Genomic DNA, 25,005 nt, shown 5'->3' with positions numbered 1-25,005 from the left:
GCCTAAATATAAGTTAGTCCTCGACTTACAAGAGTTCATTTAGTGACTGTTCGAAATTACAACGGCACTGAAAAAAAGTGACATGACCATTGTAACATCCCCATGGTCACATGATCAAAATTCAGATGCTTGGCAACTGACCCATATTTATAATGGTTGCAGCAGAGCCATTTAATTGCCCTTCATTGCACCACCCACCAAGTTTCAACCAAACTTAGCACACAGACAACCTACAAAGCTAGCTATGACCTCTGACAGCAACCAATCAGGATACTCTTCCTATGCCCCAGGTAGTTCAAAGCCAGAGAGGGTATAAAACCCAGGCACTCTCAGCATCTCTTCCCTTTTTCTTCGCCCAAGAGCTCTAAGGCATGTGATCCTGTCCACCATTAAAACCATCTTTCCAAACAGCCTCCATGTTTCCAGTGTCTTTCTCCCCACTTGGAACTAAACCCATATGGACATTTCTTCCAACCGTTCCAATATTTTGAGGGGTTGCCACAAAGAAGAGGGGGGCAATTTATTTTCCAAAGCCCCAGAAGGCAAGGCAAGACAATGGATGGAAACTAACCAAGGAGAGAACCAATCAAGAACTCAGGAGAAATTTCCTGACAATGAGAACAATTAACCAGTGGAACAGCTTGCCACCAGAAATTATGGGTGCTCCATCACTGGAAGCTTTGAAGTTGGACAGAAATTGTCTGAATGGTATATGACCTTCTGCTCGAGTGTAGGGTTGAACTAGAAGACCTCTAGGGTCCCTTCTAACTCTGATGATATTCTATGCTCGATATCTTTGTACTCAACCACCCAAGACTGTCCTAGCAAAATCCCATCCATAACACTCTCTAGATCCAACCCTGCTTAGCTTTTCAAGATGATTCTGGCACTGCCACTTAACTGGGCAAACTTGATTCAGGGAATGAAAAAAAAAAAAAAACACAAGAAAGTATTCAATAACTCCAGTGACTAAGATGCTGATTGGGCAAGAGGGGTTGGCATAATCTAGGGCCAATACATATGTGTGCATTTATTTCTTTATTTAATGTTCATGGCTGCCCGTATGCTAATTAACTAGTGTTTTTACGTTAATGTCTACTGCATTGTGGAAATGTGGTTTCTGGGAAGCCTACTTACAGCTCCTCTATTGCATCACAACTTTCCCTTTATGCTCCGGCCCTCCCTAACTAAACATTTAGAAAAATGATCCGCAGCCAAAAATGCTTTACCACTGAGCAATATTCCCAGAGCAGGAAGCGAAGCAGTTGCGTTTCCTTGCAATAAGCTCATTACTGGGAAGGGCAGGAAAGGACGTGAGGAATGAATAAACAGCTATAACTAAGCCTATTAGGAAAGCACCAATACGGAACCGGGGGTATAGCTCAGTGGTAGAGCATTTGACTGCAGATCAAGAGGTCCCCAGTTCAAATCTGGGTGCCCCCTCTTTTTTTTTTCCCCACCTTCCTCAAAAATACAATTATATAAAATGAGCTCGCTCTTAATGTGCACATTAAATATTTTTTCCTCCCAAAGGCAAAGCTCCAGTGCATACCAGTAAAATGCAAAGCAACTTTTTTTTCCATTTTCTTTCCACTGAATAAGCTTTCCCACCAGGGAACTGGCATTTTCCAACGAAATAGCTTCCTTTTTTTCTACACAATTTATTGATACTTTCCTCTTTGGTTTAAGCTCAGCTTGGTGGAACACAGCCCCAAAATCTACATGAGTATGTTTTCCTACGAGTTACTCTATATGGGTTTCCTACTCAAGTTATTCCCTTCTGCTTGCAGTGCTTCTGCTGCAAGTTTTTTTAGGACCACATTCATTTCTCTCCTTTTCCTTTCTCCCACACTACTTACTCTGAGCCTTTTCTCATTTGCCATTTTAGAAGGAGCCCAAATTCCCTTAGCAAATCAAACTTTCCCTGGGACTTATTTTACTTTCAACCCAGCTTCTTTTATTAATATAATTTTAATTGTATTAAATATAGTGAAATTGATATTTTAATGTAGTAATGTTATTTGTTAATATTTAAATTGATTTTAAATCAGTAATTAAAAAATTAAAATATAATCAATGCTATTTTATTAGAGATTTTTACATGAGTAAAATGTATGTAAAGTTTGATGTCATTGTTAAAGCAACAAGGATGGAAACAGTGTGGGCAGCCATCACATGCATCCCTCCCAGAAGAATGAAATATTTTGAGGAATATTTTTAAAAAGGCAAAATATTATATTATATTTAAAGGGAGAGATGAAGAAACATGCTTTAGGAATGCCAAACATATAGCTGACCTATCCGATAAGTCAGTTATCTGAAATTGTATAGTTTTCCTACTTAAGCTGGGGGCTGGACTAGAAGACCTCCAAAGTCCCTTCCAGCTCTGTTCTAACCTAGGCTGCAACAATCCCAATGACCGGCAGAGGGGGAACTACAAGGAGCGATTTCTGCCTCTTTGCTGCCATCTTGTGGTTTGGTCAGGACACTCCATTATAAACCTGCGTAGAACCACAAGGAGGACACAGGAAATTAAAGCAGAGTTCTCGATCCAACTTGCTCTTTGCTATTTGGCCCTTAGCAGATCCCGGACTTAAATCTTTCTTGGCTAAAAGTTGCATCGGGATACGTCCCCCTTAGGCATTTTGCATTGTGACTTAGACTGAAAATAACTTTATAGTCACTTTGAATGTATATTTGAGTGAATTGGCATACATTAAAATGAAATTTGGTTGCATATAGTTCTCAAAGGGCCTCCAATATACACTCCATGAACATGACAAAATACAATAAAATAATAAAATAAATAAAATAAAATGATAAAATAAAATAAAATAAATAAATACAAAATTATGCTTATACCCACATATATTATTTGGCCCTGCAGCTGACATTGCAGCCCCGGCTGCTTTGGCTCTGCATGGCAAATAAGGACAGCCAAAGTTGGCTAGTTACGGGGGTTGGCGTCTCGTGTGAACGGTACTCTTGAGTTTGGGCTTTCCTGACTCACAAAAACAACGTGGGCGCATCCCTCTACACTTTTCGCAGCTCTACGGACTCTTTTCGGAGAGCGAGCGCGCTCCTCGTCCCCCCCCCTTCCTCGCCGCGTTGGCGGTTCCGTCCCTTCGTCACTTCCGGCGCATGCTCGGCCGGGACCCGGAAGTGGAGGATGGCTGAGGTGTCAGGATGTACCTGGCAACCGGCGATCGGCCCGGCGACACCGCAGAGGAGCCGAGGGAGGTAAGGAGCGGGACGGAGAAGGTCGCCTGCGACCCTGCCCGGCTTTCGCTTCTCCGTCTTGGGCCTCAGGGCCGGACTGGGGGCTCTGGTGAAGGGGGGAGAGTCGGGTCAAGACCTGCGGGTCGCCCCGGTTTTCGCAACGGTTTTGCCGTTGCCTAGGAGACGGGGCCCGTTGCCTAGGAGACGAGGCCTGTCGCTGGAGCGCTCTAGCGCCCCTGCCGACAAGAGATCAGGAGGGTAAAAGCTCCATGGGCTTTGTGGTTGCTGGGGATTGGACCCATCCTTGGGTCACAAGGTTTATCTGCCTTCCAGAGAAGCGCAGACTACAATTCCCATAATCCCCGGGTTGATTTAGTTCAGTGTTTTCAACCTTGGCCACTGGACTTCCACTCCCAGAATCCCCCTGGCTTCCCCCCCCCCCCTTTCCCTACCATTTATCTTCTTTCATTGTGTTTGATCTTGGGCCACAAATACAGGCAGTCCTGGACTTATGACCACAATTGAGGATTGATGTTGTTAAGTGAGACGTTTGTTAAGTGAGTTTTGCCCCGTTTTACCACTTCCCACGCCACATTTCGTTAAGCGAATCACTGCAGCTGTTACATTAGTAACCCGTTGTTAAGCGAATCTGGCTTCCCTATTGACCTTGCTTGTCAGAAGGTGGCCAAGAAAACTGCAAACCGTCATAAATATGAGTCAATTGCCAAGCATCCGAATGTCAATCACGGGACCGTGGGGATGCTGCAACGGTCATAAGTGTGAATAATGGTCATCAGTCACTTTTTTCAGTGGCTTTGTAACTTTGAATGGTCACTAAATGGACAGTTGTAAGTCAAAGACTACCTGTATATTTTCATTGATGCTAGCCTTACAGTAGAATTCTTCATTGGCCAAGTGTGATTGGATACACAAGGAATTTGTCTTGGTGCAAATGCTCTCAGTGAACATAAAAGAAAAGATACATTTGTCAAGAGTCAAGAATCATCAGGGACAACACTTAATGATAGGATACATAGGGTACAATAAGAATAGAATAGAATAGAATATTGGAGTGAAGAATAGAATAAGGAATAGAATAGAGAATAGAATAAGAAATAGAATAGAATATAGAATAGAATTAGAATAGAATAGAATAGAATAGAATAGAATAGAATAGAATAGAATAGAATAGAATAGAATTCTTCATTCCCCAAGTGTGATTGGACACACAAGGAATTTGTCTTGGTGCAAATGCTCTCAGTGTACATAAAAGAAAAGATACATTTGTCAAGAGTCAAGAATCATCAGGTACAACACTTAATAGTCATAGGGTACAATAAAAATAGAATAAAATAGAATAGAATATTGGAATGAAGAATAGAATAACGAATAGAATAGAATAGAATAGAATAGAATAGAATAGAATAGAGAATAGAATAAGGAATAGAATATAGAATAGAATAGAATAGAATAGAATAGAATAGAATAGAATAGAATAGAATAGAATAGAATAGAATAGAATAGAATTCTTTATTTCCCAAGTGTGATTGGACACACAAGGAATTTGTCTTGGTGCAAATGCTCTCAGTGTACATAAAAGAAAAGATACATTTGTCAAGAGTCAAGAATCATCAGATAGAACACTTAATGATAGTCACAGGGTACAATAAGCAATCGAATCATACTAGGAAACAGTCAATATAAATAGTAAGGATACAAGCGACAAAGTTACAGTCATAGTTCAGATACTGCTGAGAATACTGTTAATCTGCCATTTGACATCTCATAATATTGTTCCACTGTTCATGGCAGCTGGCTTATGTTTTCTAGCTTTTTATATATTTTAATCACAATGTCCTTTTATGTGGTATATTGAACCTTAAACAAGAGAGTTTTTTAAGGATATGTCTGTATTGTACAGGGCCTGAAGATAGGTGGCATAAAAAGTAATATGTAAACATTTTAAATAACTAAATGGATTCAACATTTTTAATGTCACAGCAGCTGTTCAGGGATATTTACAGTTTCTACTGAGAAAATGTCTTAATTTTTATCACATTATGTTCTATATTCCCTATTTAGTTTCCAAATGAAATGGCTTCTTCCAGTGTTTCTTCCATGAAACTAATAAGGAATGCAGCTTGCATTAAACATTTGCTGTCTTCTTCCCAAAGTTTACTGTGTTTTAAAGGTAAACAGGCATAACTTTTTAAATGTTCTATTGCACGTTTGAAAGCACATCCTAAAACCAATTGACGTTTCACTACAGGAATTATAAATATGTTTTTTAAGTGGGAATTATAGTTCATGAAATCTTTTGTAAAGGGCTTCTTTCTATTCATTACTTCAAAAATATTTGCCAGTTTGAAAACAACAAAAAAGATATATATTTTCCAAATATGGCAAGAAACGATATATTTTAGAGCTCGTAAATATTAATACTAGGAAAGTTTTTGTTTGTTTCTAAAATTCTGTGCATTTGTGTTGGGAAGACACAATTTTATTACAAAAATTAAGCTTCATATCTGTACAGAGTAGTATTCAGCCAAATGCTGATCATCATTTCCTTTTTCAGATAGAATGAAAAAAACACAATGACTGCTGTATGCTAAAAGTGTATAGAGTAATTGGAAAATAGATGTGAGATGCCTTGAGTTAGATATTATCTCTCAGACTTACTTTTTGGGGGAAGAGGGAATAAAAGAAGCATAACTTTATGCATACCACTTTGAACTTCCTGGCTAACATACATTAATTTGGCTTCATGGCATTTCATCTGTTTTAGCTTGAGTGAAAATGCTATCTTTTAATTAATATTTTTCAGTTCCCACTTGTTCCATTGGTTCTGGGGATGAATCTTGTGCCTTATGAATCTGGGCTGACCGTAAAAAGGTAGCTTTTTCTGTGGCCTAGTTACCCTGATCAGAAATGGGTAGGTGAGTATCCAAATCTTGGGTGAGTAAGCACAACAAAATTTGGTGGGATTAAATAACTGTCGAAATATGTTTGATTTTTAAGTTTCAGTAACCAGAAATGTAATGTTTCCCTATTTTTTCCCCCAAAACTTATACAATTTGAGATGCCAACGTTTGTTAGTTGTCTCATAGTTTTTGGGGCTGACAAATGAGCAATACAAAAATAGCTTTAAGAAAGAACGAACGATTAACTTGAATTATTTGTACTAGGCACTTGTTTCAGGAAATAACTTTCCTGCCAGTCCTTTTATGTACAACAAAGCCTATTTTATCAAGAGTGGCCAAGAATGAACAGGTCAGGGCAGTCAGGGAGCTGTCCAGCATGAGCATAACAGGAACACATAGCAACAGTACCTTCATCTATGCCAGGGGTGTCCAACCTTGGCAACTTTAAGACTTGTGGACTTCAACTCCCAGAATTCCTCAGCCAGCTTTGCTGGCTGAGGAATTCTGGGAGTTGAAGTCCACAAGTCTTAAAGTTGCCAAGGTTGGACACCCCTGATCTATGCAGTTATTGCTCCCTTCCTTTTTGGCTTCTCATTGGGTCCCAATTCAGAAGATACTTTTTTGGGGGGGTCTTAGTATATAACATACTGCCAGATACACCTAGAGACACCAATTTTGGTCATCTGTCTCGAAATGCTGATGACTTTTTTCTTTGAGTTCTGGACTATCCCTGATTGGCTTGGAACAGTAACATTTGTTTAGACACACAAAATATTGGATTTGTCAAATATTCTATTCTGAATTAGTTCAGTAATTCTTAAATAGCCCTGTCAATCAGTCCAGTTGCCTCCCTGTTGCAGATCTGAAGTTTAAAACTTCAGTCTAAGGCACTGTTTGTTAACCGTAATTTATTTTTTTGTGGTAAGTGGGGAAAAATAGATCTTAATGTGGCTTGTTTGGCTTTAACCAAGTGTGTGAACTTGGTTATAAAGTAGATATAAGCCATGAGTTATTACTTAACATGTCGGGTAGTTTTGCTAATTTTGTAAAAAAAAATATTACAATAAAACATGACAGTGCAAATAAATTATGGCTCATAATTTAGAAAACATGCAGTTCCAACCACAGCATTTCAGAAGTTCGCACTGGAAGAGCTGAACTATTTAAAACTACATTAAAAAGGTTTCTGAATGTCCCGTGTTAATCTGTTTGCCACTTCCAACAATTCTCAATCTGGCTATTTCATTCTGTAATCATTCTTCTCTTCCCAAAGTTCTTGCTTGTTTGTAATTGTTAGTCTTGCTTATAACCTTATAACTGCATATGGTCTTGTTTATAATTGTTAATGATAAGAGCATTGTTTTTTTATTTTAGTGAATGTATATATTTTTTTTAAAAAAGGATTTAGTTTACACTTGTTCATTTATTCAACCATAAATAAATATTTGATCCTTGGATTTTCACATATTTTCTGAATATATCACCTTATACATTATTTTGTTATGGAAGGGCAGGGCTATAAATCCTGTCAGATAAGAATATATCTGTTCTTATTACAAGAGGCTTATAAACTTTGGACGGACTAGTTGCCAGGAAAAAAATAAAACCTTTTTTTAGTTGCCAGAAAAAATACTTTTCTGAAAAGTATTCATTTTTTAAAATGAACAGTGATAAATTTGGCTTCCAGCTATTCCATCTGTGGGGTGCCAGCACAGAATTTTAAGTGCAGGTATCTTGTTTTTCTTCATTCCAGGATCAGCTTCTCTTGCCTTTTTCCTGCTTCATGGCACTTCAGTATTTCCCCTGTTGGGTGTCCACGGATATTGAACACCACATTACGGCAAATTATTGTCATTGGACTCCTTGCTGCTGCATTTTTCATATTATATTACTCTGTTTTAAAATACAGTTCCCGGGACAAAAAGCTGCACAGGTAATCTTTTTCAGGTGGATTAAAAACAAATCCGAATCTGTATACCTAACAAAATGAGACAGATCACCTTACATTAAACTTATTCATTGCATTAATAGCCTCTCCATTTCTGTGCAAACTTAAATTGGCATAAATCTGGGCCTCCCCTCATTTAATCTCTAATAACAGTCCTCTGAGGTAGTAGGCTAGATTGAGTGCTGATGGCTAGTCCAGTGTCACTCAGTGAAAGACACAGCTGAAGAGTTGAATCTCCAAATCAAGCAAGTGAAACTTAATCGTATAATTGCTGTTACATGTGTGTTTCCGCTGCTATCAAGTTCAGTGTGGTTGGTTGACATTGGAGCTTTGTCCTGCCCTTGTTTCCTCTGCAGCCTTCCTGGGTTCAGTGAGACTTCCTTCTGAGCAGTTCTTCCCTTCTCTCTCTCCCAGGTATCTTGCCCGAGTTACAGACACCGAAGCCACAGACACAAGCAACCCAAAGCTGAATTACGGCATCATGGTGGATTGTGGAAGCAGTGGGTCTCGGATCTTCGTGTATTGGTGGCCAAGGCACAATGGCAATCCCCATGATTTACTTGACATCAAACAAATGCGGGACAAAAACAGAAAACCAGTGGTTATGAAAATTAAGCCAGGTACTAGGGGAAGTCATACCTATTCCCCAGCTGCTTGTTTGCCTATGAAGAAACTCTGTCATGCCAAAGGTTGGCAATCTTTGTTTCTTAAAATGCAGTGGATTTTTCCTCCTTTTTATTTGGGATCTGCAAGACCCAGGTCTTCCCACATATGTCCCCCTAGTTGTCATTTATTTCTTAAGATTCTTAATGCTTAAAAAAAGCCAAGATGTCAGGATTCCAGCAATCGCTCTAATTAAATCATGATTCTTGAGCCAAACTTCAAAAAACTTCAAATGATTCATTAGAGGTGACATACAGGCACCGCCCTGTATGCAGCCAACTTTGCCATACATAATTAACAGTCCCCTGTGACCCTGTTTCCCCCCCCCCCGGTGTGTCATAAACCAGATTCTCCAATTGAGCACCTTCACAGGCTGGGTGTCATCATTCACGTTCTCCAATTAAGTATATTCACGGGCAAAAGCTCTGGTATTTTAGTTACAATCTTTTAAAGGTAAGAGTTGGAATGTACTCTTGCCTCCAAACTGCTGCACTGTTCTTCCAAATTTCCTTCCTTCCCCCCCCCCCTTTTTTTTTATGGCAACTACTAAAACAGGCATAGGGATGTTTTATGAGTTGACACCAGAGATGCATATAGGTATTTTATTTTATTTTGCTAATATTTGTGTGCTACCGTTAAAGGCCAGGTTTCAGGACAATTTTTCACAGTATCTTATTTAAAGTATTTAAAGTTGAGATTGCTACACAGAATGTAATTTTAATACAGGGGTGTCAAACTGAAGGCCTGGAGGCCGGATTTGGCCCACGAGGTGCTTAGATATGACCCGCAGGACCAGTCCAGAAACAGCAAAGGACCGGCCCACGTTGCCCCTGCCAGAGAAAATGGAGCTCAGGGGCTGCATGCACCCCACACCCCGTTTTAACCCGCCAGGGCCTCCTGCAGCCCTCTGCCAGCTAAAACGGGGGTCAGGGCTGCAAAAGGAGAAATGTTTCCCCTTTTCCATTTGAGCATGGAAGAAGGGACAGGAAAGGAGAAAAGAAAAGAGGAAAGACGAAAAAGGATTGATGGGAAGAGAGCAAGAAGGAAAGAGGGAAAAGAAGAATGAAGAGGGAAGGAAAAACAGAAGGAAGGTTATAATGAAAGTGAGGGAGGGTCTCAAGGAAGTCCTGCCTTAGCACTTGGCTACCACAGATACCCCTGAAACGAGTCCCATGTCACGCCCACCCCCTGGCCACGCCCACCACGGCCATGCCCACCGCCCCTCCAAGGTCAAACACAACCCTGATGGGGCCCTCAATGAAATCGAGTTTGACACCGCTGTTTTAAGACAATATTCTGCATTTGTACTCCCGTATTGTATTTTAGAAAGTCATGACTTTTTAAAAGTTGCAGTATTTTGCCTTTGATTGAATCCCCAACTTGGGAACAATACTCTCCTTAATAAAAAGTGTGTTCTACTTTCTCATGTCGATGTATGGTTAAGTGTATTTATCTCTCTTGTTCTCCAGGCATTTCAGAATTTGCTACCTCTCCTGAGAAAGTTAGTGACTATATTTTTCCACTTCTGAACTTTGCTGCTGAACATATACCCCGTGCAAAGCACAAAGAAACCCCTTTGTATATTCTCTGTACTGCAGGGATGCGAATCCTGCCAGAGAGGTAACCTGAATATCTTTATTTCCTATTAATGTTTAATAGAAAACTTGCCCACAGAAATAGATCCTAACTGACATTTAATCCATTTCACATCTTGCAGCCAGCAAAAGGCGATACTGGAAGATCTTCTTACTGATATCCCAGTGCATTTTGATTTTCTGTTTTCAGATTCTCACGCTGAAGTGATTTCAGGAAAGCAAGAAGGTAAGAATACAGGCTGAAACAAAGAAAGCTTGGGACTTTAGTCAGGAGGCTGATGTAATATGTAACCAGAGATAAAGTGAGAAGGCACTGTCCTTAAAAACTATAGAAGAAAGGCCTCATTATTGAGAGTATCTTAGCTCAGAATAACAGAGTTGGAAGGGACCTTGTAGGTCCTCTACTCCAATCCCCTGCCCAAGCAGGAGACCCTACACCCTTTCTGACAGATGGCAGTCCAGTCTCTTCTTGAAAGACTCAATGATGAAGCTCCCACAACTTCCAAGGGCAACTTCTGTTCCATTGGTTGATTGTTCTCACTGTCAGAAAATTTCTCCTTATTTCCAGGCTGAATCTCTCCTTGTTCATTTTCCATCCATTATTCCTTGTCTGGCCTTCAGGTGCTTTGCTTGACCACCACCCCCCACTCCTCTCTGTGGCAGCCCCTATATTATTGGAACACTGCTATCCTGTCTCCCCTGGTCCTTCTCTTCACTAGACTAGCCATGCCTAGTGTGGTGCCAACATCTGGTGGCAATGTTTGGAAGCACTGACTCTTCTTTTTAGTTTTTGCAAGATCAGGAAATAATTCAGGAGAGGCTGTGTTTTGTGATTCAATGAGCTAGCCAGTGTCCAGTCCAACAAAGAATAGAGTATCAATATATCTTTATTAAGATGCCCTGTGCAGCCTGATTACATCAGCCTGAACCTGCTCCTATATTTTAACAAAATGTGCAGATACTGAGAAGCAGATACTGTTAAACTATCCTGATATTTAAGGGCACATGGGACACAAAATAAACATCTGCAAGGAAGGAACTTTTACATATGTAGCTGTTATGCGCAAAAGTTTTCACATGAGTTGGAACTTCATTTATTCAGGATAACTGTATCAATGATATAGTTTCACATGCAAACACTTTGTCCCTGTAAATATTTGTCCTGTGTGTGTGTGAGATCACCAGGAACCAATTTATTAGGTTATGAGACATAAGGGGTTTAATGAGCTAAGGAGCATTGTCTTCTTCAATTTTATAGAATGCTGGAGCATTTTCACTTGCATATATATACCGGTATATTTGAGTTTTCAAGAAAGCATTGTTTGAATTTTAGATGGATAGATAGATAGATAGATAGATAGATAGATAGATAGATAGATAGATAGATAGATAGATAGATAGATGATAGATAGATAATCTGTTTTGCTACTGTTTTTGTTTTGTTAAGGTGTTCTTTTTTAAAAGCTTCCCTCCCTCTTCCCAGTGATGTTAAAATATTTACAAATGTACTTTTTACATTTTATCCAGGCGTATATGCATGGATTGGCATCAACTTTGTCCTTGGAAAATTTGAACATATGGATGAAGGTAAAGGCCTTAATATTAATTAATTCCAAGAATTGCTAAAATAGAATTGTTAGTGTACAGTTTCCTTCCTGCTCTGACTTTATTCTTATAAATGGAAATTGCTCAGCCTCAGTGCTTGGTTAATAGTGTCTCCATAATAATTCTTCAAATCTTCATTTAGGGTTTTAATAGAGAACAAAAATCAGGACTTGTAGAGAAAACATTTCTCTTAGTGATTGTCTCTCAAATCAGTTCCAAATCAATCTGAAACAGCCATAATATCGCCTCTAGGCATGATTGGGGAGGGAATACAAATAAAAAATATACATACATACATACAATCAGTAGAATTCTGGGAACTCAAAAATCTTCATTCTCTTCTATATAATTTTTTTTGTTGCAAGTAGAGGTATGGCCTCCTATGGATTTTGGATTGGTTTGTTTGCTTTTTATTCAGTTTTAAGTGCTTTTTCTACAACTTTCCCAGCACGATATTATTCTTTTGGGACTATTCATTTGGCATTTCGGAAGTATTTTTTCTTCATATTACTAAGAATATTATTGCATTATTAAATATTTTAATATTAACATAAACAAATATCAGATCTTAATGTTTCTCCCTACAGTTTAGCTTCTTTTTTATATTAACAGCACTGCTCAGATAGTTTCTTTGAAATGCCCCAGCATCGCATCCCTTTAAGACTTTCTCCAGTAGGAAAGGCTCTTCTTGGGCAAGTTATATTCATTCTGGCCGCTGACATTGTCGAGATCCTGTTGCTTCCTTGACCGTTGCTAGGCCCAGCAAGTGTTTAGATATTGAGAAGAGTTTATTTATTTGTTGGCTTATTTAATCTGTATGCAACAAATGACTCTGGCTAGCGAACAAATTAAGAATTGAAACAGTTACAGGTAGTCTTCGACTTACAACAGTTCGTTTAGTGACCATTTGAAGTTTTGACAAAAAAAGTGACTTCTGACCATTTTTCACCCCCCCCCCCATGGTCACATGATCAAAATTCAGATGCTTGACAATTGACTCATATTTATGACGGTTACGTGATCCCCTTTTTGTGACCTCCTGATGTGCAACGTCAACGGGGAAGTCAGATTCACTTAACAACCGTGTTGCAAACATAACCACTGCAGGGAATTCCCTTCACAACTGTGGCAGGAAAGGTCATCCTTCACTTAGCCAACGTCTCACTTAGCAACAGAAATCCAGGCCTCGGTTGAGGTCGCAAGTCGAGGACCCCCTGTATAACCATGCCAACATTTTCAGCAGCGCCTCTTCCCCGGTCTTGTCTTCTAGAGGACGAGGCGGTGGTGGAAGTTCACGTTCCTGGCAGCGAAAGCAAAGAGGAAGTTGTCCGGAAGAGGACCGTGGGTATACTTGACATGGGTGGTGTTTCGACTCAAATAGCGTACGAAGTCCCTAAAACTGTAAGCTTTGCCTCTTCACAGCAGGTTATTATCTGTACAACTTTCCTTCTTTTGTTTTCCTGCATTTTAACCCATTTCCATTGATTCCCTTTTCTTTTGCACGGTCTGAGTCCCTGTAACCCCCACGGTGTGTGAGCAGTTCACCCCCGCATGAAGAGACGGAGCTGAACTTCGGTGTCCCATCAGCTAAGCAATCCATAAAACATCATTTTTTCCATTCCATCAGTCAGTGTGCTAGAAAAGTGTTTGCTTACCACACAGAGCTCACGTGGATGAATTTTGCTATTGAAATTATCTTTTTTTTTTAATACTGTACGTAAAGAAAATTATGCGTTGTTAACACAGCTCATGGTTACCATTTGATGCGATTTCTTAATGGCTGACATGTCACGGAATGCCTTTTTAAAACCATCATTCTAAATGTAAATATTGTCAGGAAAATATTAATAGGAGCTTTTTATCTGTATGGTGACCTGAGTGTCAGTACAAAGAAAATCCTGACCTGCATCCTTTTGAGATGAAAAGCAAACATTGGATTCACTCATCATGCTTAGCCATTACAAGGTTTGTTTGATGTTGGCTTAATTGGATGTGTAACTCCAACTGTTGTACCTTATTGAATGAATCATGGTCAGGTAGTCAAAAGTACAGTACAGCGTGGGAGTTCAGTTTTATTTATTTATTTTCTGTTCTGAGTAGCTTTTACAAGAGGAAGAATAAAGTCCAGATTTCTCCTTTTTTAGTAACAGCAGATTTTTCCAACCTATTGTTGCTCCAGGCTTCCTTTTCTACATTACTTGTGCCTTCTGCACCACGGTGGGCTTTTTGAAAATGAATACAGACAATGGTGCTTTGTTGTAAATAGCAGTAAGAATGGTGTGTTTCTTAAACTCTGGCTGAAAACTCAGATACAGAAGAAAAACTGAATATAGATGCTCAGAAAAGTCCTGTTCTCAGGAAACATGCTTTGAACATGATCAGTCAAACATTTAACCCCTATAAAGCAGTGGATTCATTTCTTAACTATGGCTTATGTATTCCAAAACATTTAACCTTTGTTTAGAAACAATACCATGCTTAAGTATTACAGCTACATAAGGCTTTAGGATTACATCTCTGCAGAATATACCTGATCTTTGACAGAAGGCAAGAGAAATTCACAGATTTTGAATTTTAAATACTGCTTGTTTTTAAGATTTTATCAAAATCTATGGCTTGTGAAACCTCTGCTTGTTCAGTTTCTATTTTTGGGATCAAAAATAAAGCTTGTCTTGGGGCCAGGATAAGTGCACCAAGAATATTTCAGTTGCAATTAAGGTTTCAGCCTAGAAACTAGGCAACGATGAGTTCTAGTTCCGCCTTAGGTATTAAGCCAGCTGGGACACTTTGGGCCAATGACCAGGAGACTGGGAGTTCCAATCCTGTTTTAGGTATGAAGCCAGCTGAGTGATCTTGGCCAAGTCTTTCTTTCTCTTAGCCCTAGGAGGCAGGCAATGGCAAACCACTTTTGAAAATTTATCATCATTAAAAACTATTGTAGAGGAAGGAAAAGTGTAATATTTGCTAGTGTAGTCTATATGGGCATATGCCTAGCTGACCCTGTAGTTGACAAATATTTGGACATTGGTGTTGTTTCCATTGTGCAGGGCCAGGAAAATAGTGTCTTTCCAGATGCATCCCCTTTGTATTATGTTATGAATGGCTGGAGCTGTTGGAAGGTTGTACCCGACAAGATCTTGATGGCCCATCCTTGTCCCATCCTTGGGTTACTGCTCAGGTGTTTACTGTAAACAACTGTTGCCAAGAAGGGTTTGAAACCCACGGAGCTGAAAGTGTTCTTGACTAATCAAAACCTGGGGAATGAAAACAGCAGAGCAGAACTCTGTCTCTCAATCTCTTTCTTTGGTCGCCGGCAGGAGGAGGTGGCCAAGAACCTACTGGCAGAATTTAACTTGGGATGTGACGCTCACCAGAGTGAACATGTGTATCGCGTCTACGTGGCAACTTTTCTGGGCTTTGGTGGTAACGCTGCTCGACAGAGATATGCAGACAACATATTCACCAACACAGTATTGAGAAACAGGTGCGGTGGTGTAATGAATTATAACTTTCCTGACATGCTTGGCATAAAATCTCTGAAACAGACACATGTCAACAAAAATAGATATTAGATTTTCATTCTTTAAAATGCAGCAGTGTAAGCTAGGGGTGACTAATAGTGACTTGAGGCTACTTGAGTTAATACGATTAGTTGTCACGTCAACTGCAGAAGGAAAAAGTCTGTTTACACAATTGATTTAGCAGAGCTGGTTTTCTGCAATTGCCAATCCCTGATTGTATGTATGAAAATAATTCAGTGTTTACAGGAAAGGTCCAGATGTGTTTGTTTTTCAAAATGTTCGTATGCCACATTTCTACCAACTAGATCCTTCGCTTTTCAGCATTTCAAATCTTTTATCAAATGACATTGCAACAGCAAGGTGTAGAGCAGAGTAAAAAAAAACCTGCATCAAACATAGCATGGTCATCTTCATCCAAATTAAGTAAATTACCAGGAAAAATAAAACAAAACTCTTCATTAGATACCAGAACGTAAGAGCTAAATTGGGGGCTGGGAAGCTTTTTATATGAAAGGCCCTAGTTCAGTTTGGGTTGGGGGAACCAGCCAGAAGTAGGAATTGAAAGTAGATGGTATCAGATCCACACCTTTGGGTCTCCTGTCATCAGGCAGGTTGACTGGTTTGGAGGACAGTGGCTATTCCTTCACACATCATTCTGTGTGTTAGAGTTGACTGAGTCAGATCAACACGGCTTGTTCAAACAAGGAATAATCCATGGCTTGGGGCTTTCCCAAATATAACTGATGGCGGGAAAAACCAACCTGACAGGGAAGAGGGCTCAAGTACAGGACCTGAGTCACTGCAACAACTACAAAAGGATTAAGACTTAACCACTGCCACCATCCAAGTTCCTTGGATTCTTGTTTGCTCCCAAGAAAAGGCTGCCACTCTGAGGAGATTCCTATATTATAGGCAGAACATAATAAAGTAGCTAGCTTGAATTCTGTCCACGTGGGTCTGGTTGTTTGCGCCTGATCCTATAACTGAACTGCAGTGATTTGTGCTAGACGGTTGTGCTCCCCTATTACCCTTCCTCCTCACAAAAGAATGCTTTTGTCAGGGCGAAGGAATCAGGTTCCGTATTTCTAACTGAGATCCGGTTCCCTTTGGCTGTTCCATTGATTGTCTTTTGGACATCAACTTTGATCCCTTCTGCTTGCAGGCTTCTTGGTAAACAGATTGGTCTGACCTCCGAGACTCCCTACTTGGACCCTTGCCTGCCCTTAGACGCTGAGGACGAAGTCCAGCAGAACGGGCAGACTCTGTACCTCCGAGGGACAGGAGATTTCCACTTGTGTCGCGACGTCATTCAGCCTTTCATGAACAAGACCAACGAAACACAAACGTCCCTGAATGGCATCTATCAGCCACCCATCCATTTCGAGAACAGCGAATTCTACGGGTTTTCGGAGTTCTATTACTGTACTGAGGACGTCTTAAGGATGGGGGGCAATTACAACGCTGCTCAGTTCCTCAAAGCTGCAAATGTAAGGCCAGACATATCTCACTTCAAGGCTTGGCTGAGAAATTAAGAGTAACTTCAGTGCCATTAAGAAATCTAACCTGATTTTCTCCAGCTCAGGCTGGAGATTGCGTATAATAAATACGCCACACAATAAAAGCCCTAAATTAACACATTCTGTAACGACAGAATTTTGAGATACTAAATCTCCCATAGGGAAATATTGATTTTTAAATGCTCTTTATTATATATGGTGTACCAAAAAATAACAGGGCAGCCAAAATTTGTTGATAAATCAGGAAATAAATTCTTAAGATAATAAACCAGAATAACTGAGTGGTTAACTGATCAGTTTTGAGTGACTTCTGAGACACCCTGTATGTGCATTTATATAAATAATGTATGTATATTTATTTCCATTTTTTTTCCCTCAGGAATATTGTGCCACGAAGTGGTCTGTTCTATGGGAAAGATTTGATCGTGGCCTGTATGCATCCCATGCAGATCTTCATCGAGTGAAGTAAGCGCCCACATTCTTCTGTGCCTAAATGTGGTCAAATAGTCCTTGCCAGAGAGAGACCCCAAACTGAATTCCTTAAGTAATTGTTTCAAGGGAGCCAATATTTTGATATTTTTAAAAAAATAAAGAGCTTTTGGAGCACTTTTAAGGAGAATGTAAAGATGCTGTGTGTTTAGTGGTGGAGTGTATTTCAGAATTGGCAGAGACTGGCTTTTCACACTATGCGAATTTGATTTACACAGTTCAATATTATGTGGTTAATTGTTTTCATCCAAGATTTTGCTTCATCTAAAAAGAAGTCACTATTGCACAATTTGTGTCAGCATAATTTACAACCAAATCTAGAAACGCACCAAGACATCTTTCTCCTGAAGCCCCAAACATCTTGCTTCTTGCTTTTTTTTTTTTTTTTTGCAATTTTGCTTTATGCAAGGTTTTTAGACAATATAATCCTAACATAAATTGAAGGAAGTGATAGGTAGGTAGGTGGAGGGAGAGAGGGACAGAGAAAGGGAGGGGTGGCATACAGAATATATGTGTGTATTTTTCCTTTTGCTAAAACTGCCTCTTTTTGGTCACCAGGTGGCTTCCTTTCCCACTATATAGAAAATAAGTGGTGAATGAATAGGAAGCGAATTATCTTCCATCTCTAGAAATCAGTGGTTTTTTGATGATACATGCATCTATTCTGTCTATTCAGAGATTAAATTGGCTATTATTAATGATCACCAATCATAAACATGGTTTATGGTTACTGAAATAATCAGAAAATCTGTCTGGGCTAATCCTGCTGAAAAAGTTCCCCTCCTGAAAGCCAACTCCACTGGTCGGTTGTTTGGAGCAAGTTGGATGAGAAGGACTTCTAAGTTTTTACCGCACACCTTTCCTTCCTTTTCATTAACGTACAAGCCCCCCCTTTATCCCCAGAGGAGAGCTTTCTCTTTGTCGTCGCACAGCTTAATTAGCCCTTCTAAGGAGGCATCTAATTATTTTGGACAGAATCCAGAGCATGTGTGCGTAAATCCTGGTAACAGCGAGATCTTGAATGTGCAATTAAGTGCTTAAGACCGGTGGAATTTAGCTCATTCTTCTTTTGGATTGTGCCATTTAGCTCTGTTCCTGTTTAAATAACAACCCCACTTGGATGCGCGGCTTATGTTTTATCCTTGCAGGTATCAGTGCTTTAAGTCAGCCTGGATGTACGAGGTATTTCACAATGGCTTCGGTTTTCCTGTGAACTACAACAACTTAAAAACAGCACTTCAAGTATATGATAAAGAGGTGCAGTGGACTCTGGGCGCCATCCTTTATCGAACCCGGTTTTTACCTTTGAGGTACACCTTTTTAAGGCGTTACCACGTTACTTGTGAAATTCAAAGGCAGCCTTGGTCTCTCTCTCTCTCTCTCTCTCTCTCTCTCACACACACACACACACACACACACAAGCTTTAATCATGGTCTCCAGAAAGTTCTGCATTTGTTTTGATTTCCAAGCCTAATGTAGAACCAATGCAATGCTGATCAGTCTTGTGGATGGAAGCTGTGGCTCAGCAAGCAGAAAATTCTGGTTGGTCATCTCAGTTTGCCCGACACAATTTTTGCTGCGGGGTCCTTGGTGCTCTCTGCACTTGCTTTTCTTCTTGCAGACATTTCATTACCAAACTAGGTTATATCATCATACACCAAGGACTGCCACAGTTCAACCCTGAGCTACGAATATTCTCTTCTGCTGTTACCATTCTTGCCGCTGTCCTTTTGGGATTGCTGGCCACGCAAATAGGAAAACAGGAATCGGTTTTCGTAGCTGTTGGTGTCACAGAAACACCCTCTTGCTTGGAGTAGAAATTTCCTCTGTAAATTCTGACACAGGGATGGCCCATCCTTTTTCTGCCAAGCACCTGGAAGAATAATTTGGAGTGGTGGATTATATGATGATGATTGATGTGTGGAATTGCCTGTTTCTTACTTTTTTGGGCACACTTTTTCCCCCCCTCCTCACCTAACAAGCTGCAAGGATGAAATTCCTCTTGCCCTACAACAGGGCTGTCAAACTCATGGCGTCACGTTGTCGTCACATGATGTATTGCAGCTTCCCCCCCCCCCCCTTTGCTAAAACGGGGATGGGCGTGGGCAGCACGTGATGCATCTGACCATGAATTTGACACGCCTGCCCTAGACACCAGAATTCAGGCTTCATCAGGCCCTGGGGTGCCAGCCTCCCCATCTAATAGATGTGCGTGCAGGAGAATTTCACAGAATGAAAATTGGCTTCCAAGGAGATTCTGGGTATAATTCAGTGTGTTGGCTTTAACCAATAAGGCCTAAATGACCTGAGCCCCCCAGGTACCTTCAGCGCCAACTTCTCATATTGCGATCAATCTGCCCAGTGTGTACATCCCAGAAAAGTGTCCCACTGCTTTTGTGTAGCAAGGGAGACTGGAACCCGGAAACAGAATGTTTTGGGCAATGGCTCCTGTTTCCTGCTTCAACCTTCCTGTGGAAGGCTGGGTTAGCTCCTATCCTGAAAGCATTCCAGCAACTGGACCTTTTTAAAAAAGAACATTGGGAAATAACTAGACCAGGGATGTCCAACCGTGGCAGCTTTGAGACCTGTGGTCTTCAACTCCCAGAATCCCCCAGCCAGCCATGATGGGGAAGTCCACAAGCCTTAAAGCTGCCGAGGTTGGACAGCCCTGAACCAGGGCCTACTTTTTTGTGAAATGCTCTATTATTTCATGTTATATTTGTCATCTTTATTTATTACATAGGATTTATGCTTGTGGGGCTATCTATCTACCTACATTATCTATCTATCTATCTATCTATCTATCTATCTATCTATCTATCTATCTACCTACCTACCTACCTACCTACCTATCTCCTATATAGATAGATAGATAGATAGATAGATAGATATGATAGATATGATAGATAGATAGATAGATAGATAGATAGATATGATAGATATGATAGATAGATAGATAGATAGATAGATAGATAGATAGATAGATAGATAGATAGATAGATAGATAGATAGATAGATATGATAGATAGATAGATAGATATGATAGATAGATAGATAGATAGATAGATAGATAGATAGATAGATAGATAGATAGATAGATAGATAGATGATTGATATGATAGATAGATAGATAGATAGATAGATAGATAGATAGATAGATAGATAGATAGATAGATATGATAGATATGATAGATAGATAGATAGATAGATAGATAGATATGATAGATAGATAGATAGATAGATAGATAGATAGATAGATAGATAGATAGATAGATAGATAGATAGATATGATAGATAGATAGATAGATAGATAGATAGATAGATAGATAGATAGATAGATAGATAGATAGATAGATATGATAGATAGATAGATAGATAGATATGATAGATATGATAGATAGATAGATAGATAGATAGATATGATAGATAGATAGATAGATAGATAGATAGATAGATAGATAGATAGATAGATAGATAGATAGATATGATAGATAGATAGATAGATAGATAGATAGATAGATAGATAGATAGATAGATAGATAGATAGATGATAGATAGATAGATACCGTGTTTCTCATATAATAAGGCCAGGTCTTATTTTTTTTTGAGCCCCGAAAAAATGGCTAGGCCGTCTTTTCGGGGGTGACTTAATTCCCCCCCCCCTTGCATCTTCGGGCAGGCAGGCAGTGACAGCTTGGATGTTGACCTCGGCGTTGGTGGGGCACTTTGTATCGGGGTCAACGCAGGCAGCACCATATCCGGGTGTGCAACAAAAGTACTTCCTAATGGCAAGCCCTCCCACCATTCCCCCCCATTTCGCATGTTTTAATATAGGCCTTAATTTGGGGGGAGGGGCTTAATTTCATTTCATGCCTATAAAACATGCTGGGACTTCCTATTGGGGGAGGCCATATTGTTGGAGAAACAGGGTAGATAGATAGATAGATAGATAGATAGATAGATAGATAGATAGATAGATAGATAGATAGATAGATAGATAGATAGATAGATAGATAGATGATAGATAGATAGATAGATAGATAGATAGATAGATAGATAGATAGATAGATGATAGATAGATAGATGATAGATAGATAGATAGATAGATAGATAGATGATAGATAGATAGATAGATAGATAGATAGATAGATAGATAGATAAATGATAGATAGATAGATAGATAGATAGATTAGATAGATTAGATAGATAGATGATAGGTAGATGATAGGTAGATGATAGATAGATAGGAGATAGATAGATATCTTAGGGAATTTATATTGCCACCTATTCGCATGTGGAAACTCAAGGTGGCTTACAAGGATATAAAAACTCATATAAAAACAAACAAATAAAAGAGAGAATCATATAATAAATTAATACAATAAAATCAGTCCCCGCCCCGGCAACAGCAGATCGCACAATGAGCCATTTGATGGGCTCCATCCCGCTCAGGCCCACTGGCAGAACCTGGTCTTCTGTGCATTCCGGAAGAGTGTCAGAGTGGGGGCCACCCTAATCTCCAGGGGGATGATGTTCCAGAGAGAGGGAGCCGCCCCAGAGAAGGCCCTTGGGTCCCTCCGGGTGTATCTCCCTGAGGGATGGGACCCACAACATTCCTTGCCTCTCCCACTCTAATGGGTCAGGTAGATGTGACCAGCAGGAGACGCTCCCTCTGATCACCTGGTCTGGAGTAGAACCGCCTCTTTCATCCCCTCTCTTCTCCTCCTCCCACAGAGACATCCAGCAGGAGAACTTCCGGGTCAATCACCCCCACTGGCGCAGCTTCGCCTTCGTTTACAACCATTACTTATTCTTTGCCTGCTTCTTCATTGTGCTGCTCTCCATCCTGCTCTACCTGCTGCGCCTGCGGAGGATCCACCGGCGAACTCTGCACAACGGCTCCTCCCCTCCCCTCTGGATCGAAGAAGGCCTCCCGTCGCAGAAGATCCCCGGAGGCTTATAAGCTGCTGCTGACTGTGAATCTCAGAAGAAGAAGAAAAAAACCCTTCCTCTCAGGGTTCCCCCCACCCTCCTCTCTCGCCTTCAGAGAGCCTTGCCTGAGCCCCTGCTTGCAGTCTTGGAACCAAGAGGTGGAATTTCCCTCTGTGGAGGACCAAGAGGGGAGAGCTAAGTCCAACTTGGCTTGACAAGGCTGGGGGACTCTCAGCCAAAATTATTTTAAAACTCTTTACTTTGAAAGCAAATGCACTTTGACTTAGGGACAGGGGGACAGACAGAAAAGCAGGAGAACGCAAGTGAAGACTTTGTGCCAGTACGTTAAATGGGAAAGTTGCGAGCAATTCGTACGTTCAGTCAATGTGGATGGGTTAGTTCTCTCCTTTTGCTGTAAGTCTGCTGTTAGGGTTTTCCTGGGTCTGAATGCAGGCTTGCTTAACGGACTCTTGTGGGCTGCCAGTTCACTGTTCCTTGTCATGTTCTTGAGCCACGCATAGCACAGGGGAAAGCTCACCTCAGCCTCTCCTGCACTGATTTGAACAGCAACAGAGGAAGATTTCACTCTCAAATTATTTAAACCATTTTGACACTCTTATTCCTTCCCCCCCACCCTCCAAAAATAGCTTAAATAGAGGGTAGACAGATCAGTAATAAGGCAGCCCTTGCCACCACGGTCTTAAAGAATATGGCACAGAAGGAAAAAAGAATTGGAGGGGGAAATATGCATTACCAGGTCCCAATTCTTGCTCGGTTGAAATGCGACCTCATTTTAAATCATGGGTGTTCAACCATGGCAACTTTTAAGATCTGTGAACTTTTTAAGACTACGCTGGCTGGGGAATTCTGGACGTTGACGTCCACAAGCCTTAAAGTTGCCAATAGTTGGACCCCTGTTCCTCTATCAGGACCATGGATAGTGAAAGCTGAGTCTCAAAAAACGGTGGCCCTCCCGTCTGTTGAGATGTAAGATAAAGAAAGCCTGGCAGGTCATGGTGCTTTACTGCTGTTGGAAATTGGAGGATCGCATTGCACAGTCAGCCTCCCTGGACTTCCTTCGTGTGTGTGTGTGTGTGTGTGTGTGTGTGTATGTGTGAGCAGCAGCTGGTCTATGTACAGGTGTATATGCGTGAGCGTGCACCTATGTGGCATTCTATGGTCTCGAGTGTCATTTCAAATGTTCGTGATCATTTGGGAGGGTGGGTGGTGGTTTGGGAAAAACAAGAGTAGCCGTGGTATGACAACAAGTGTGCTGTTACTTTCTTTTCTGGATAACAAAGCCTTTTTTTAAAAAAACTTGGGGGGAAAAAGTGTCCGTTGTTGAAAAAAACAGCATTGATGTGATTGTCTTATGAAATATACAAATGTCGTCATCCTAGGAACCCACATCCAGCTTATGAAATGTTGCTCGACGGTACCTCAGTGAAATCTGTTCCCAGCTGTTTGAAGATGGGGAAAATAAAAAGACACATTAAAGGAACTTGAATAATTTCTGCTGAAATTCCATTAAAATAATGAGATCCTGTGACCTCAGGAGTTGATGGATCTCTAGGACAGAGGTCTCCAACCTTGGCCACTTTAAGACTTGTGGACTTCAACTCCCAGAGCTGGCTGAGGAACTCTGGGAGTTGAAGTCCACAAGTCTTAAAAGTGGCCAAGGTTGGAGACCCCTGCTCTAGCAGACATGAGACGGTTGCCCCAGACTTTGCTAGTTTCTGCAGACAAAGAACCTCAGCTTCCTTGTTCCTGTAATTTTGTTCTGAAGGCTCTCCACCTTGCTCTTAGAAAACCTGATTCCCATTTGCCTTCAAAACCGTGCCCGAGTTCTTCCATCAACATTTCAAACATTAGACAACAGATGTTGCACAGTATGTGGGAGCAGGTTCTTCTGCCCCATCAAAAGCTGCCTTTTTCCAAGAGCAGAATATCAAATTGTGTTTGGCATTTAGAGCCTGAAGTCTTGACTAGGCCTCCCCCTCACAAACATAGTGATACTTGCTAATTTCTTAGGGATTTCATGGCAGCTTACATCATTTTCATCCTAAAGTTACACTGCCTGAAGGAAACGTGTTAACTTAATTTGACAGTGGCAAACACATTCCAGGAAGTCAGCGAAGGCTGTTGAACCTAAATTTAATTAAAGTTTAATTAAGTTCTGTCCTTTGATAACTCCAGCCCAAAGAATGCTACCTTGTGCGGGCATCCCCATTTTAGCTACCTCAGGATAGCTCTGAGGTAATATTTGGAGGTTTTTTCCAAGATGATCTTTTAAGCTTTTATTTAGAATTTATCTTATCATGATCCAGGCGTTAAAAGTCTACACAAATACGAAACTTTGGCAGATCTAGCACATATACAAGCCCTCCAAAAACCATGGAACTGCTGTGCAATGAACTAAGTAGCTGTTTTCTGATCCCAAATCATCTCTAAAGATTCTCTGTCTTCAGTAGTGAAAGTCAACGTTGTTGAGACAATAAGGTGCTTTAATTTTTAGGTAGATCTCCAGGCCTTGTGATCAGATGGCCTCCTCCCTCAAGGACTGCATTTAGTGTTTGGGTGTGTACTAAACAAGC

At 40.5% G+C, this 25,005-nt stretch overlaps 1 protein-coding gene and 1 non-coding gene across 2 annotated transcripts; both read left to right on the top strand.

Annotated features, from left to right (window-relative positions):
• Nucleotides 1-1,371: 1,371 nt before the first annotated feature.
• TRNAC-GCA (transfer RNA cysteine (anticodon GCA)) lies at nucleotides 1,372-1,443 on the top strand. Its single transcript has one exon. It is a non-coding gene; the product is annotated as a tRNA-Cys (tRNA).
• A 1,713-nt stretch (nucleotides 1,444-3,156) lies between these two features.
• On the top strand, nucleotides 3,157-23,912 carry ENTPD4 (ectonucleoside triphosphate diphosphohydrolase 4). Its single transcript, XM_026681179.2, has 14 exons — nucleotides 3,157-3,240; nucleotides 5,302-5,410; nucleotides 6,044-6,155; nucleotides 7,894-8,073; nucleotides 8,503-8,708; nucleotides 10,221-10,371; nucleotides 10,469-10,572; nucleotides 11,874-11,933; nucleotides 13,222-13,376; nucleotides 15,269-15,435; nucleotides 16,635-16,959; nucleotides 17,369-17,454; nucleotides 18,627-18,788; nucleotides 22,214-23,912. Exons 3-14 carry the CDS (start codon nucleotides 6,148-6,150, stop codon nucleotides 22,440-22,442), a joined length of 1,833 nt encoding a protein of 610 aa, XP_026536964.2. The 5' UTR covers nucleotides 3,157-3,240; nucleotides 5,302-5,410; nucleotides 6,044-6,147; the 3' UTR covers nucleotides 22,443-23,912.
• The last annotated feature ends 1,093 nt before the right edge of the window (nucleotides 23,913-25,005 follow it).

The sequence above is a fragment of the Notechis scutatus genome, chromosome 7, assembly GCF_049901735.1.
Source record: "Notechis scutatus isolate UNSWTSFEM ecotype Mainland chromosome 7, rNotScu1.2, whole genome shotgun sequence".
Classification (NCBI taxonomy): Eukaryota; Metazoa; Chordata; class Lepidosauria; order Squamata; family Elapidae; genus Notechis; species Notechis scutatus.
This window is presented reverse-complemented; position numbering and strand designations above follow the sequence as displayed.